Source organism: Eleutherodactylus coqui, chromosome 6 (genome assembly GCF_035609145.1).
Source record: "Eleutherodactylus coqui strain aEleCoq1 chromosome 6, aEleCoq1.hap1, whole genome shotgun sequence".
Lineage (NCBI taxonomy): Eukaryota > Metazoa > Chordata > Amphibia > Anura > Eleutherodactylidae > Eleutherodactylus > Eleutherodactylus coqui.
In genome coordinates this window covers 126,475,584-126,491,298 of record NC_089842.1, presented here as the reverse complement: position 1 = coordinate 126,491,298, position 15,715 = coordinate 126,475,584, and the positions used below count along the sequence as shown (strand labels likewise).

Below are 15,715 nucleotides of genomic sequence, written 5' to 3'. Positions count from 1 at the left end.
TCCCTAAAACGTGCCTGGTCCTTAAGGGGTCAACTCCTGGACAAACAATGAGGGATACTAATGCGCAGTAAGACACTACACCTGCTGTCCACATGAGCATCAGCGGCCGGTCAGAGGAGAATGCGGTGTAATAACATAAAGGCAGTAGCATTCTAAATGGAAGGTGAAGACACTGAGGCCTCTTTCACACAGGCGAAAGCGATATCGCCGCGAGAAAATCGCGGCTGTGTTCTGTGAGATCACTGTGTTTTCTCGAGGTGATATTGTAGCGCTTTTTTGCCAGGATTTTCGGCGGGGCTTGAAATATAAGCCCTACCCAAAAATAAGGTTTGGCTGCTTAATAAAAAAAAAACAATACATCATCTAACAGGCGCTGTCCGCTCGGTCGCACGTCTCCTCCCGAAGCTCCGGCACACTTGTCTGCAGTCTTCAGACAGCGCTTCCTGGCCAGGGGGTTCAAAAATTCTGCCTCTAGGAAACACTGGCTCTGATTGGTTCATCGAGCACTGCAGTGATTGGCTGAGCTGCGGCGTTCAAGAACCAATCATAGCCTTTCAATGTGATGCCTGTGATTGGTTCATCAAGCACTGCAGTGATTGGCAGAGCTGCGGCGCTTGAGAACTAATCAGAGCCAGCACTTCCTGGAGGTGGGGATTTTGAACCTCCAAAACAGGAAGCACTGGCTGAAAACTACAAGCAAGTATGGAGGAACTGCCGGAGAAGTGCGACAGAGCAGACAGCGTCTGTTAGGTAATGTACTGGTTGTTTTTTTTAACGTAGCTAGGGCTTATTTTAGGGACAAACAGTAAAAGCTGTATCGCACCACACGAAAACCACGATTTTGTGTGATGAAACACAAAGAAAAGCTCCATAGGAAACATGGGCTGCAAAATATAGCAAATCGCGTGTTCAACATCACAGACTATTTAAATGCATTCTGATCATGAGACTGCCCAGTCTTGTCATATGATTACACTTTGACATTGAATGGCTATGATTGGACCCTGAACTCAGCCAATCAGAGGCAGCACTTCCAGGAGGCAGCAATTTTTAAATCCCCGGCCAGAAGAAATGATACAGAAGAGTGCCGTGAAGAAGACGTGCCAGAGCTCCAACAGGTGATCTATAATTTTTTTTCCTAGAAGCTAGGGCTTATTTTCAGGGAAGGGCTTATATCTCAGACCCTTCCTCAAAAACCCCTGCACAGGTTGCCTTCATCCCATTGCTTTCAATGAGATGGCAACCGCGCCGGCGCCATTGAAAGCAATGGGATAGCACCACAGTCCTCTGCCACAGCTGTGGCAGGGGATTCTTTCATCCCCCGCGGGCATATTAACTTATTCCACAAGACTTCTGCTCAATTCACAACCCGATTGGTTGTTTGGATTGGCTGAATCATAATTCCAGCAACCTGATTGGTGAATCAGCCAACCCAAACAACCTATCAGGTTGCGAATCAAGCAGGAGTCTTGTGGAATAAGTTACTATGCCCCCCCGCAGGGAGCCCCATTATCACTGAACACTGTGACAGTGTTCAGTGATGAGGGGACCCTTTGTGGAACAGCTGCTCCAGTGAACAGGCAAAGTTTCATGCACTGTGCATATGAAACTTTGCCCGTTCACGCATTTTCCATTTATGCGAGGAGCGCATTTTAGGCCAGTTTCACACGAGTGTATTATGGGTGTCTGTATGCACCTGTATTATAGTTGAGTGACCCATCCCAAAGGCTGGTTCATTGACACAAACTCCGAGCATCACAGATTCATAATACCCCCTTGTGAAACTAGCCTTAATATGGGGCGCAAAAATGGATTAAATTGGCCCCACTTTCCATCTGTGATCTCCCACAAGATCAGCAGAGTCCTCTGTCTTGGTTAGGTAAAGGAAGAACCTGGGTCTCCTAGCAGCACTGCGCCTCCGACCTCCCACAAGATCAGAAGTTACTGCTGACTGATGTGCCCCCACCTCTGTAGCTTCTCCATATGTAAATGTCTGTATTATTCCCGCTCAGCTTTGTATTTCTATTTCACCTATTCAAAGAAAATCTGCCCATGAAATATTCACATCACTGCCACCACCGCCATCCGGGGAGATCCAAGGAGGAACTTTGAAGAGATCACAGCCGCTAGTGAAGACCACATAGATAATTCTGTCTATAAATCATATAAAAACATTTCTTCCTCTACAACGCTGGATATTTTTTTTTGATGATGGTCGCCAGATTATAGAGACAGCGGCAGAAGTGCGGCTCAGATGAAGATCTGATGAGAGCGCCATGAATATTCCATAGTATCTGACTGCAGCTGCCTTGGTATAACCCGACTTCTGCAGGATGCAGCTCTGGGGTCAAGGTGTACAGAATGCAAATGAGGACATGGGAAGAGGCCACAAAACAGCAGCAATTATATATGGGACCAGATCAGTCCTCCATGAAGCATCCACTGCTCCCATAACAGCAGAGGCCAGTTTTACCATTACGTGTCTAGAAAAGCTGGGTAAGTGCTGCAAGTGACCCAGCTTTCCTGCAAAGAGGTCAACTTTAATGTATTGGGGATTTTTGTATATAAAAATTAACAGGTAAGCGTCTGCCCTATTTAACATGATAGAGGAGTACAGTGAGCATGGGCGCTCGCTTCTGTTCAGGCATATAAGCAAAGGCTGTGACGGACGCTGGTTAATGCATCAGATTTATCGCGCCCCATTTATTCCTCGTTTGTTCCATGTCTTGGCCAGGAATCCTCTGTAGCCCAGACCTATATATCTGTGATTCAGCTGTGTGCCGCTTGCCCAGGAGACCTCACCGTATGTTCATTAATAAAACCTCACCGTGTGCAGGAAATGTAGGTCAGCATGTGGGTGGACGCCATACTTATACCCCCCTAGGGGGGTACGATGGCGCTCAGCATTAAATAAAGGATCTTCCCCTCTCTCATCATGTGGTCAGTAGCTCCAATACAAGATCCTGAATTCTTTGACCCTGCAGACCCAAGGTCACTGCTGTCACGGATGACAAGATTCAAGTGCTAGCATCCGACATTAACTCATTGACATGAACTGAATCCCTAACACAAGGCGATATATCCTGGGAATCATCAATGCGAGATGTGTATGGGAGGATCAGCAGCCTTACTGAAAGCTTCAAACAATTGCGCGATACTCCAAAGCTACTTAAGATGTCCGATTTCTTGTATGATGGCTGCAGCCAATATGAATGTACTGATATTTGTGTGACATTTTTCTACAATTAATAACAAAATCATGCAACCGCCCCCCCCCCCCCCCCCCCACACCACCACCATCCTGCAGTCATATGAAAGGGGAAGAGAGTAATCCTCCATCCTTTACACTGTAGGCTACATCCACTTCAGACTAGAATCTAACTGTAATAATGGAACGATTAGTGATGATCCCTTTAAATGTATCAGCTCCTTTGTGGTCAGATACCGCAGTCTTCTGGCGTGGCGTCAGGCCCGCAGGACGATAGTTACCACTTCAAAGTTCCTTTAAAAATTATTTTATTGACATTGAAGATTTACAGATGACACAGAACATGAGGAATGTCATCCGAGCTTCTTATACTTCATAAATAATCTCTGAATTCACATAAAAAATCAACTTAAATAGAACAATATTTCCGCATTGTTTTGTAACAGGCAAAATAGAAGTCTCTGATAATATAGTGATTTCTACGACTACAGACAGGAACATTCGCTGATGTTACCCGTGCTTTCTGAAATTCTGAAGGACAAGATAATACGAGGAGGGGGAGGGGCAATGGCGGCAGACGGGGCAGCGTTACAGTTTCCATTCTTTTGCACAATATAGATATACATTATGATAAGGGGACTAAGAGTAAATACTCAGGAAACCGAATTCAGCTTTGTAACATACACCAAGGAGCAGCCAGAGTACACAGACTGTTACTTACATTCTATATCCTGTTCATAGCGACCAATCAGGTTCCAGCTTATATTTTACTGATGCCATCTGATTGGGTCACCTTTAAATGAATGTAATGCTCTAATTGGTGGCTATGGGTACCCTCTTGTGTAGGTTAGATTAGAAAAGAATGGAGGTTTATTGGTTGCTATGGAAAAAAAACTCAATTTTTTTACATAGCTAAAACGGTTTCCAGAATGGGAGGAGCCAATGCCCGCTTACGGGTTTCTGTACACATTGCCATTTATGACCCAGTGTTAACAATGGTAAAAAATTAACAGAGAATGCAATGGGGTAATACATCAGCTTTTCTGCCGAGAATGCGATTACACCATAACAATAATTGACCAAAGGAAATATTACAATGCTTCACATTGTATCAATCGGATTGTTCTGCGGCCGCACTTATCATACGAGATGCTCCTTATTTGCTCATACTTGAAGAAAATAGCGTGATGGATACGCTTAACGGTTGTTTGTCATTGCGACCAACACCGAATATAGCGTTATCTGGTATTCTTAAATGTAATGTAACTTGGAGTGACACGTGTATGGCGCCAGATTGTGGTACACGTGCTTGCATTGTATAGGCGAAGTGTGATGGATACTACAATATTACTACAGCCTAGCCAGACCCCTTTCATTAGAAAAATAGAGACTGAATTTGGGAAGGAAATTAGCACAGTCCGCAGCAAACACAGAGCTCTTCAGAACCACCATCCGTGGCACATGAGCCTGTATGGGGACAGCCTTGACGTTTTCCCGACTGTTTGACATGCTTGCTAACACCGTACGCCATCTTTATTTTCCTGAATCCTACCTCAGTGTTAACATACAAGATTTCACGCAGATCACCGGCAGATTGTTCAGAATTCAGACAACAATGTAGTAATTCAGACACACGTCGCTTCCGGAGACAACAAGAGCAGCCGGCCGTCTCTGTGGCGACTGGTACGGTTAGGTTTGCAATGCTGAAGCAGGATAGATGTGAGAGATGGGAAGGTCGGGGCTCACACTGCCTTACTCCTTCCCTCATGGTCACAGAACCCTGGGGATGATGGTGAATGGGACAATTGGACTGCTCGCCTCTAGCTCCAGCGCGGTCAAGAAGCACTCCGTAGCAGCGTCATCGTTCCCCTGCGCCTGTAGCACTTCCCCCAGGCTGTTCCACACTTCGTGAGCTGTGGAGTTCACTTGTACAGCGTCTCGAAGGATTTTCTCTGCTAGGCTGTAGCGGCCGTGGTGATGGAGGATCAAACTCTGAAATAAGAAGGAGGACCATGTCATATTAGGTTACATTTAAAATTGGGGGTGCCATATTTATGGTCATTCAACTTAAAAAAAAAACAAACACTTTTGGACCTTGGATATACTCACCCCAGTGTCATCCTTGTGTGAATTCTTAAAGTAACAGTCCAGGTGAAATGGATACACTGTGTTATGTATGGATGGTACATAACATTGTAATAGCTATATGTAGTTCTCCCAATTGTGTCAGTTTTCACTGCCATTCCATTTATGAGAAAGCCATTAACGAGTCTGTCTCCATCTGCTTGCACCTCTGTCTGAGGGTAACATAAGGTAGTGACAGGCACACTGATTACAGTGATATGTCTGCTGTGTGGATCTGTGCAGTAGTTTTGGAGAAACTTGTCTTTTTTCAGTAGCAGCAAATGTATAGAGGACTACTTAAAGTAGTCCTGTATATTCATGAGCTGCAGGATAGTCCTGCCCACCCCGTGCTCTAGCCACTGATTGGCAGCTCTCTGCTTATTACTTTAATAGAGAGCCACCAATCATTGGCTGGAGGGAGGGGTGGGTGTGGCTAGCCTGCGGCTCATGAATATCCAGGACTAGTTCTGTGTCTGCACAGATCTACATAGACATAGCATTGTAAATCAGTGTGACAGGCATTACCTTATGGCGCTCTCAGTGAGCACTGCAAAACCATAGTGACAGGGTCTCTTTAAAGGGGATGTATCAAAGCAGATATTGAGAATGCAGCCCTGACAGATCTCAAAGTAAAGGCAGCGGAGTACACGTATGCATAATTCCACTCCAAGCACTGCTGGAGGTAGCCAAACCCTTGAACTTTACCATCCCTGGTGATCCTATACAAATGAATGGAGCGGAGGTGGACATACATCAGATGTGCTTCATCTCTGGCAGCAATAATGGTGGCCAAATTAGGTGTACTGGTGGTGACCCGTCTTCCCAGAAACAGAAAGAATTAAAAACGGCTGAATAAAATCTTTTAACAACCTGACAGAAGACTTACAAATGTGTGAACAGAAAAAATGGATTCTAAATGGCTGCCACAATGGTGACTACAGCTTTGGATGTGAGTGGAGTACATAACACAGGCTGAAGATAAGTAAGTGTTGGTGTAATATGGAGATTGTAGCTGGAATGAGACCTAGAAGAGCGCCCCTGTAAGGTTTTGGATATCCTCCAGCAGGATACATCCCCCTTCACTGACCACCTGGCATCATGTGGACTGTTACATCTTGTCCTGCAGATATGAAGGGCAGAGGACGGGCACCACAAATCCGCTAATATACACCAGAGTTTCACAGACCCCTAAATTATGTCTCCTTGGTGGACATGCTTCAGGACTGCTGCTGTAAGTAAAAGGATCCTTTCTGCTACCTCCCTGATGTGCTGTCTGACAACACGTCCTAGGGAAAATGAAATATCTAGTGAGGCGCTGCAGAACATGGGGCATGTGCCCTCATTAGTAACAAGGCTTCCTCTGTTATGTCATTACCATAATCCGAGCCGGCGTGAGCACAAGCGGGGGAGGGGGGCCAGTCCCCAGGAGGGATCCAGACAGAGAGCAAGGACTGAATCCTGGAGATCATTGCACATGGGGTAACAGTGGACAGATTTAGGATATTAATTGTACATCCCTCTGCCGCTGACATCACAATCTGCATGCAATGCTGAGTAACGTGCACATGCTTTACTGCTCTCATATTAAACTGATTTTTACTGCATTGACATCCAGAGCTGCAATCCCAAATCCTGGAGTCCTCCTTTTCTGAGTTACAAATTCTATTCTATATTTGGAATAGGCCGTTTCTGGGCAAGCTGGGTGACCATGAATATAGCCATCATTCTGCTCCCAAAGGGGTTGTCCCTTAACTTCCCTAGAGCCCTTAATAAGAAGTATAACCAGTTATACAATGAGTGGGGGTTTAGTTATCAATCCATTCAGAGTGGTGCTGGAAAAGAGCCATAGATTTTCTTAGTATAATTTCTAAGCAGCAGAATTGTGAATGCAGCTCTGGAATGGAGGCGGAGAAGAGCAGGTCTCATTTTGGACAGGGCATCTGTAAATTACAAGGACTGCCTATTGACTTAATTGTAATGCACACGGGACTTTGCAGGGAAGCATGATCAGTTTGGGGAGATAATGATGGATGCTAAGTCACAATGCCTATGGCCAGACCGCTGGTATTCACTAGACGGCATCTCTGCACAGCTGATGCTTCCTGTACCTAGGGGGGCAACAGGTTGTGTGGCTCCTGCTAGCACTCACCAGTCTCTGCATGCTCTTCACGTGGGTGGGGCTGATGGACAGCGCCTCTTCATACCATCTTTTGGCCTCGTCAATGTTCCCTCTAAGCTCGGACACCTGACCTCTCATGTAGAGGACATTGTGTGACATGGGGAAGAGGTTGGCTGCCTCCTGGATACAGGCTGTGGCTTCTGATGGTTTTCCTATCCCGATATATACCTCAGCTGCAAAGTTAGAGAAGAAAAACAGGAGTCACAGAGTATAAAATGCTCAATTTTGCACCAAGGAAACCCTTCCAGTAAAGGGGCAGCTGCAAAAAAAAAAAAAAAATGGTAGGCAGTTCCTTATTTACCACCACCCTCATGTAACTACTAGTAATGGTTGCTCTATGCAGGCTGGTAGGGTGCTTCAAGTCCCTAATGTAGTCTTTGGAAACCATCAATAGTCTGTATGCTACAGCGGCACGGAGAGATTCTGGGGATACCGCTCGCTTCACAGCTGAAGACATAATAGGGAACGGCTCAAATAGCACTTTCCTAATGTACTGGATACTATTCCATTTAGCTGTGGGATACTTTAAATCCCCAGTGTAGCTTGCTGCTAAAAGGGATCCATCCGCACCATTATATTAAGTAATTGCTATTTAAGTTATTTATTTCGAAGCATTTCTTCACACATGAGCTGCAGTTCTTTCTCTTCACTTTTACATCACTTCATCTTCCAAAGAAAGGCAAAAGGGAGGGTACGTGGGAGAAGGGGAATGCCTGGGGATCAGAGCTCTAGAGTTCTGCAGCCCCCGGGGTCCTCAGCACATACACTGAAACTGCAAGCAGCTTTGTGCCAGGGGGCAGTGATGATAATCAGCATATATCATAGCGGATGTCAGCATGGCCTGGCACACATAAGAGGGAACACCACATAACGAAGACATGTCTGCTACCACTGGTTGGATGGCGCTGTGCCTTTATATGGGAAGAGAGCGGCCTCAGCAGACACAATGAGAATGCGCTTCACAGCCCGCTGTCCTCAATTAACCCTCTGTGCCACAGCAGGATGCCATTCAGAGGAGGAGGAGTGCCATGCTGGTTGCCCCTGTACATGAAGCTGGAGGTATGTGCAATCTACCCACAGCGCACACACAATACACTCACCCTCATTATTAGGGTTCAACAACTACTGATGGAAACCTCCCCAAAAGTTAAGGGGAAATGAGGTACAGAACAGGTTTTGCAGAATGTCCCTCCACTCATCCCAGAGAACAGATTTCATAATCTTTCTCCGGAGCTCATTGTCACCCCCTACTGAGCAATGTGCAGACTATCAAGGAGAGCAGAGGAATAACATCTACTCTGAACATATAACTGCTTACCCTTACTAGCCATTCATGTCTTTATTACTTATGTAATCTTGCCACTGTGTTCAAGAACCTGCAATAATACTGCCCCCAGTGTACAAGAATATGGATGTAACTGCTTAGGAAAATATTCATATATGACTAGATCTGCTGTAGTTGCACTTTATATTCAGCAGTGTTAATACTTCTCTCTGCCCCTCTCTAGGAGTTGGACAAGCCACAGTCACACTTGTGTTTCCACTGCTCATTGGTCTACACAGGGTTAATGAAGAAGAAATCCGAAACTTGTATCAAATGAATTCTGGATTCCCATTTACATGATGAGTAAAGGTCGGACATAGAACTATCTGATAGTGGAGCAGTTGTGGGTGGCAGAGATAAATATCTTTATAACTTCACTGATCATTATTGGTGCAGTTCTCATGTGAGAACGTAATGGCGTTGGCGCTCTGCCTGTGAACGCTGCACTACACACATTCCCGCACAGTCTTATTTAGAAAACACTCATCAGCAATCGATGCACAATTCCCCGGTCATCAGAGACAGTGCAAGGACCAGGCAGAACAAGTAGATATTGTATGATGTCCCCTGATCACGCCTGAAGGGGGTGAATGCCCCTGACGGCGCCACCATTGGGGAGTGAAGGGCACAATATGGAATGGTCAGAGAAATGGAGGAGGGGTGTCTCACACTGCAGCGCTCTGACGGAAATGCTGCTTTCCAAGAATCCTAAACTGCAAAACTGTATATTATGCTGTAATACAGCGGCAGGGAGCCTATTACTGCAAGACAGACGTGGCTTTAAGAAGGCTGGAAAAGCTGGGCGACTACTGCAAGTAGGTCTGGTTCATACTTTCATGACTACTCCTCCCGCTCTGCTGCATAAGTGCATCATTCGTGCAAGCGCCAGTTCAGCAAATACCCAGGAACATGCAACTCTCTTGTCTCCACCATCATTCCCTCCATCTAAATGTCAAGTGTTTGGAAATAGGGAAGAGTAGAGTCTGATATAGTCATCTAAATACTGTTTAGAATATCTAAAAATACCTGAAAACTGCTCAAATAGAAATTCCTTAGGGAAAGGGGGTTTCCAAAAAATGCTATTGAGGACCTATGGTCAGGATAAGTCATCAATACGTGATTTGCTGGGGTCTGTCACTTGGGACTCCGGTTGATCAGCTTATCAGGTGCCCACTGTCAGTGCTGCAATGGAGGGAATGGAGGGATCGGAGCAAAAGCTGCTGCTGCTCTGCCCCTGTGTAGTGACAGGCACTTGTAACTGCAAGCGCAGCTCCCATTGATTTTAATGAGACCCCAGCCTGCAATTACAAGCACTGGCCACTACACTGTGGTCAGAGCAGTAGCAGCTTCCATTTCAACCCCTGTGTACTGCAGTGCTGACAGCAGACGCCCGTTCAGCTGATGAGCCAGAGTCCCAAGTCACCCTAGCCGATAAATTACTGATGACCTATCCCGAGTACACAGCATCAATAGTATTCTCCTGGAAAACCCCTTTAATATTCAGTGTTAGAATCCTTTCCATTTGGGTTACAGGGTCCACCACCGACCTGCTGGTAGAGCCCCGAACCTGAGGTTCCCACTGGTGTTTTGTGGTAGTTTTCAATCTCCCAGTTTTGTATTAGGGATCTCCAATGTAACTGATCATGTGATTGTTTCAGGAGAACTAATAAAAAATGAAACTATAGTAAAATATGCGGGAATTGCTTAAATAGTAACTTCTCTGTGGAAAAGCTCCTTTAATGAATGAATATATAAACTATATGTGTTGATGGTAGAGACGGATTGGCGCCCACACCGATTGTCGCCCTGTGATGGCTTCTTTGAGCAGTCTCTGCTTCTGGCAGCGTTTTGAGCTTCGTCTGCTGAACGCTGTTATCTGGTAATGTTATCGGGCCCCGGGGTCACCTCATGAATAATACACAGCAGTTAATGCCTGGTAAGCAGGGTGTAAGGGGATCTGTTCACTCACTGATCTCAATTTGTCATCCATCTCCTGATGAGTTGCAATCAGGCGCCTGCACCTTTAATAACCTGCGCCACCAAATCTCCCAGTGGCACAGATCTCAGCTATACAACAGTCAAAAGGAATTGCACCCCGAATCTGAGCTGCTGAACATCAACCACTTTATCAGAAAAGTGTAAAGATTGTTCTTGGCTGCTCCTCCCAGAGCTGTCTCCTCCAGTAAATTGGAGTAACATCCCTCTGCTCACCCATTCATTCAAGATACTGTGCCTACGTCCATCCAGCTCATACAGCTGAAAGCCGGTTATGATTATATCAGTGTAGACAATCCTCTGTGAGCTTGGACTCCAAACTGTTACATTTTACTCCCCCCGATACATTATATCAAACTATCAGGACAAGAAAGAGATTTGTGCTGCTGCACCCCCTAGAGACTGATAATGGATTGCGGGGGGCAGATGGTTTTCGGTCTGATACCTGAGGTTTATAGGATTATAATGTTCTGTGGCCCCTCACTGACCGGACTCATAGAAGTGTCTCCGATACCCAATCACGTGAAGGGTTACATGCTGCGCCGTTATGAATAGCTCCTAGGTCTGACTATGGAAGGCGCCAATGTGAAAGCTATAATCAGGAGTGGCAACAAGCAGGAATTAACCACCCACTTGCAAGCAATTTTTAGCTTCCCTTCCAGAGACGTTAAGAGGACCTGCAGCATTTGGTCGTCCTAGTGGAGACTACACTGGGGACCCTGTTACTATTTGTAGGGTAAGTTCACTTTTGGGCTTAGTAGTCATCAGTGCAGTGACATGCTGCAGTCAGTGAGACTTGGGCATCCAGGAGGTGCAGCTTCACATGCAGCCACTGTAATTCCATCATCCCCATGTGAAACCATGATAAGGAGGACGAAAGGGCAAGAGGTTGTTGTGTGCTAAAGAGTCGCAGGGTGAAATTTCAGCTGGCCTGGGGAAGTCTCCTATCACTGTTTCCGAACAGGTCTGTCACTGCAATAAGGTCAGACTCACAGAAGGCAAATGAAGGTTTTTTTCTCTCCGATGGATACTTATGTGAAGAAGGTTTAATCATCTTCTAAGAAATTCTGCAACTTTCTAATAGACTTTATTTCAATACCTCACCATTTGCAACATCTGTTTGTGGTCAGTGAATGGGAACACTGTTTATATTCAGAAGCAGCAACCTAGCTCACGTAGCCGAGTTCTTGTTACAATGTACCAGTGTATCTCTCAGCCAGCAGAGATTTGCAGAGCATTGACTTAGATAGGTTGTCATTTCCAGGGAAGCAGTCACCACCTGTGTGTACCATAAACTAAGTCATGGTACTCACAGGGCAGGTCCTGAGGAGTCCGGATATGTATTTTTAATACTCACCCAGATCCCCATTCCCACACTGTCACTCGTGGAAATCGGGGCACAGACAGTGCATTGGCCCATCCCATTAGGCTGTGCACGTGCACTCCCATTGTTCTCTACAGTCCACTGCATAGTCCATGCCCGATTTCCACAAAGGACAGCGTTGGAATGGGGATCCAAGTGAGTATTAAAAATACAGACGTAGATTAATCAGGACCCGCCCTATGACTATTAGTACCATAACTTGGGTTATAACGCTCATAGGTGGTGACTGGTTCCCTTTCATATAGAACCAATATCAACCACTCACCACATATTCCCCGTATAAGGCTGGTATGGACGATCCATGAGGATGGTGAAGAATGGACAACACATTCACATAAGTTACCTGCATGAAGCCAGATCTGTGCCAGGGTCATCCATGGGTGAAGTGGGCCTTGCTTTGGGGCACTGCTCTGCAAAGAAGAGGCCACTTCAGAAAGCGCCTGCTCTACGCGTGACGCTGCAATGGAAGTGGCATGGACAGAACCTGTGATGGTGAAAGCAAAGATGTCAGAGCCACATGCCATTACATGCCAGTTATCCAGTGTCAGTACTGAGTGCAATGACACTACCAGTACTGGACACATACACACACAAACGTGAAGCCCTCAAATCGTACTAAAGCCACCCGAGAGCTGCGCCATTACCTGCATAAGGATATGCACCGAAGACTTGGACACTGTGCTCAGCTGTGACCCCCTGAAAGGACTGGACAGACTTACCGACTGCTTATTCTGCACATTGCACTTCTTGCTACATCTATATCCATACATAACTGGCAATATTCAAGGCGGTCGGGATGTGGCTATTGGATGGTGAGAATACAGCACAGATGACAAGTGTTGTCATGGGGCACAGCTCAGCCGTTGTATAACAAGCTCTCCTCTACTATCTGGAATATTCCAAACATTACAACAAACAGCAAGAGCTGCAGGCCTACCACCCTCTACAGCAATGGGCCCCCTTAAAAGTGGCAGGTCTTTCCCGCGATATCGCACCTTCAAGCCCCTCTGAACTTAGCAGCACAGTGGCACAGTTGGCCTATCAGTGATGGCCTAGATCGCTACAGAAAACGATCCAGTCTGAGAAATGTCGCAGTTATCAAGTAAATGTCAGCGTGGAGAAGGTGAATTATGACTCACCGAGACAGGTAAATGAGATCATGTTCTTCAGCCACAATTTGGAAACCGTGCATGGGAGAGAGCCAGAAGTGCAGGATGAACCCAGATTTATGAGAATGCAACCTATTAGTTAATGAGTATGAGGTATCACGTGCCTCACGCCTCAGTGAAGACCCAAGTGAATATCAAGGGCGCATACTACTCCAATTCACAAAGGGGCTGCTTAAATTGTTTCGGGAGAAAGGGACAACTGCACAAGATGAACCCACATTTACGAGACAGCAACCTAATAGTTCATGAGGAAATGGAGACGTCCTTGAAACCTGAGGTATCTCGTGTCTCACGCCTCAGCGAAGCCATTAGTGAATATTTAGGGTGCATACTACTCCATGACCTATCATGGCCGTCACCGTATCTCAGGCACTTGTTTAGGATTCTGCAGGACCCCGCAGTGAAAGTTCGACTGGGCATCTGCTACGGATTTGGGTCTTTTGCATTTTAACCCTTTCCTGACAGGGTTTTCCAACTCACAGATTCCAAATGGCAGAAACTCTAGAGACGGATTGTGCTGCAGGCTCTGGGAACTAAGCCAACGTCAGTGAAGCACAGAAACAACCAAGGCCTGTAATTACACCTTCGGCTCACTGTAGGGGCCTTGTCCTCTTGTCTGGACCGAGTCCTGAAGGTGCCAGACAAAACCATCTCAGGGACTGATCAATAATCGCAGACATTGAAAATGATATGTAATGGGAGCTTCAGAGTTTAATGACATCATAGTGCTGTGCAGATGCAGCAGACTGAGGTGCAGCCTGGGTGTATGCAGTGTAACCAGTAGATACAGACACACGGCTCATCGTCGCACAGCACTCCACTCACACGAGCAGCACTCTGTAGATGCAACAGTGCAGGAGAGGAGGCTCAATGGCAACCAAAAAAGGTGCATGCGGAGGTGTTCAGGCCAACACACGTGCAGGTTAATGCAGCTTCTGTAACCCTTGGGGCATGCGTGCTGCAGACTGCAGGCCCTATTACATCTGGAGGGCTAACTATGTACCAATCAAATCCCTTATCAATATTAAAGAGACACTAGTGGCCATAAATTACTGCTTCAATGCAACTAAAAAAAAAAAAAAAAAGCAACTTTGCAAATAATTTTCATTTTAATTCTTCTACTGTTCTGTGCAATCAGCTCCAATGCAGATCTGTGTGTCTCCATGGTTATAGGCTACAAACAAATTCTGTGGGGTCCGATCCTGCAGCCATAGGTCACTCCCCCCTTCTAATACCATCAAGAGTGGGTAGAGTAAACATGTCTTCAGGATCTGAGGGTGTTGGTAGTCTGTAATCATGGAGAAATAGAAGTCTGCATGGGAGCTGTATACACAAAGACAGAAAATTTACGGCCCTAAGGAACAATTATCATTTCGTTTATTGCTGGATTGTGCAAAAAGAACAATTGTTTAGTGTAAACACGGCCAGTAACTGAATGTTGAAGGATAATTCGTTTATCGCCTGTCGTTCAGTTTATGCAGGCATAAAGATCAAATGCTGATTGGCTCGTCAGGCGATTAGATACCCGGCAGTTATTCTGTAGTAGGACCCATATAAATCAAGATTATTAGCAAAGTTGCTTCACATTTCATTTTCGATGTTTCATTTGACTAAAGTTCAAAGGGCGAAGTTCAAAAGTTTCACTGATCATTGCCACCTAACATACGACGGGAACATACATGTTATCATATTAAACCGCTGCATACGTGTAATAGGCTGAGGTTTATGCCGGCCACAAGCTAACACATAATAAATATGCCACACAACATAACGGAAGAGCGGTGGAAATATTAAGTAACGAACCCTCCTAAAATAACCGTACACTGAAGCTTTTCGGGAATTAATACTGTCTCTTTAATAATTAAAGGGCTAGGCCAGCAGTATTTAGGCCTTGTGATTACTATGTGCAGTCAGCAGCAACTCATTTAGTTTACATCCTTCGCCTGCCAGTGGTAAGGTGGGGGTGCGGAGGCAGAGGTATCAAACACTGGCGCCCCAACCCTGGCACATCAGGGTACAGCTGGCAGTTATCACATGATGTATCATGTCACTGCTCGGTAAAATAGGCTGGTTGCAAAGCAAAACACTAAGCCGGTGTTACTTACAAACAGAAAACATGGAGTCAAAACCATGAGTGTGGGGGATGTCTGGAGAGCGCCCTTCAAACACTGGATACAAATCACAAATTAAAAAGATAATGCACAAGCGTCACTGCAAAAAAAATCCGCCCCAACCCCCACACAAAAACAATGTTTTCTGAGAATCTGCAAACAAGGGGTTAAGGCACATTACTAATGAATCAAAAAAGTGCCATGTAATGGGGTGACCAAAC

At 45.7% G+C, this 15,715-nt stretch overlaps 1 protein-coding gene across 4 annotated transcripts in view; it reads right to left on the bottom strand.

The window, feature by feature from the left end:
* Positions 1 to 3,499: 3,499 nt before the first annotated feature.
* The window catches only part of TTC7B (tetratricopeptide repeat domain 7B), a 77,527-nt gene continuing 65,311 nt past the window's right edge, over positions 3,500 to 15,715 (bottom strand). For 2 of the 4 annotated variants that reach the window (XM_066607563.1, XM_066607565.1), the window contains 4 exons: positions 15,489 to 15,551; positions 12,558 to 12,698; positions 7,482 to 7,684; positions 3,500 to 5,200 (listed from right to left, as the gene is read on the bottom strand). In XM_066607563.1, coding sequence (XP_066463660.1) covers positions 4,979 to 5,200; positions 7,482 to 7,684; positions 12,558 to 12,698; positions 15,489 to 15,551 — 629 coding nt within the window. In that variant the 3' untranslated portion in view covers positions 3,500 to 4,978. The remainder of the gene's footprint in view (positions 5,201 to 7,481; positions 7,685 to 12,557; positions 12,699 to 15,488; positions 15,552 to 15,715) is intronic. The other 2 variants (XM_066607564.1, XM_066607566.1) reach the window with 1 other exon arrangement.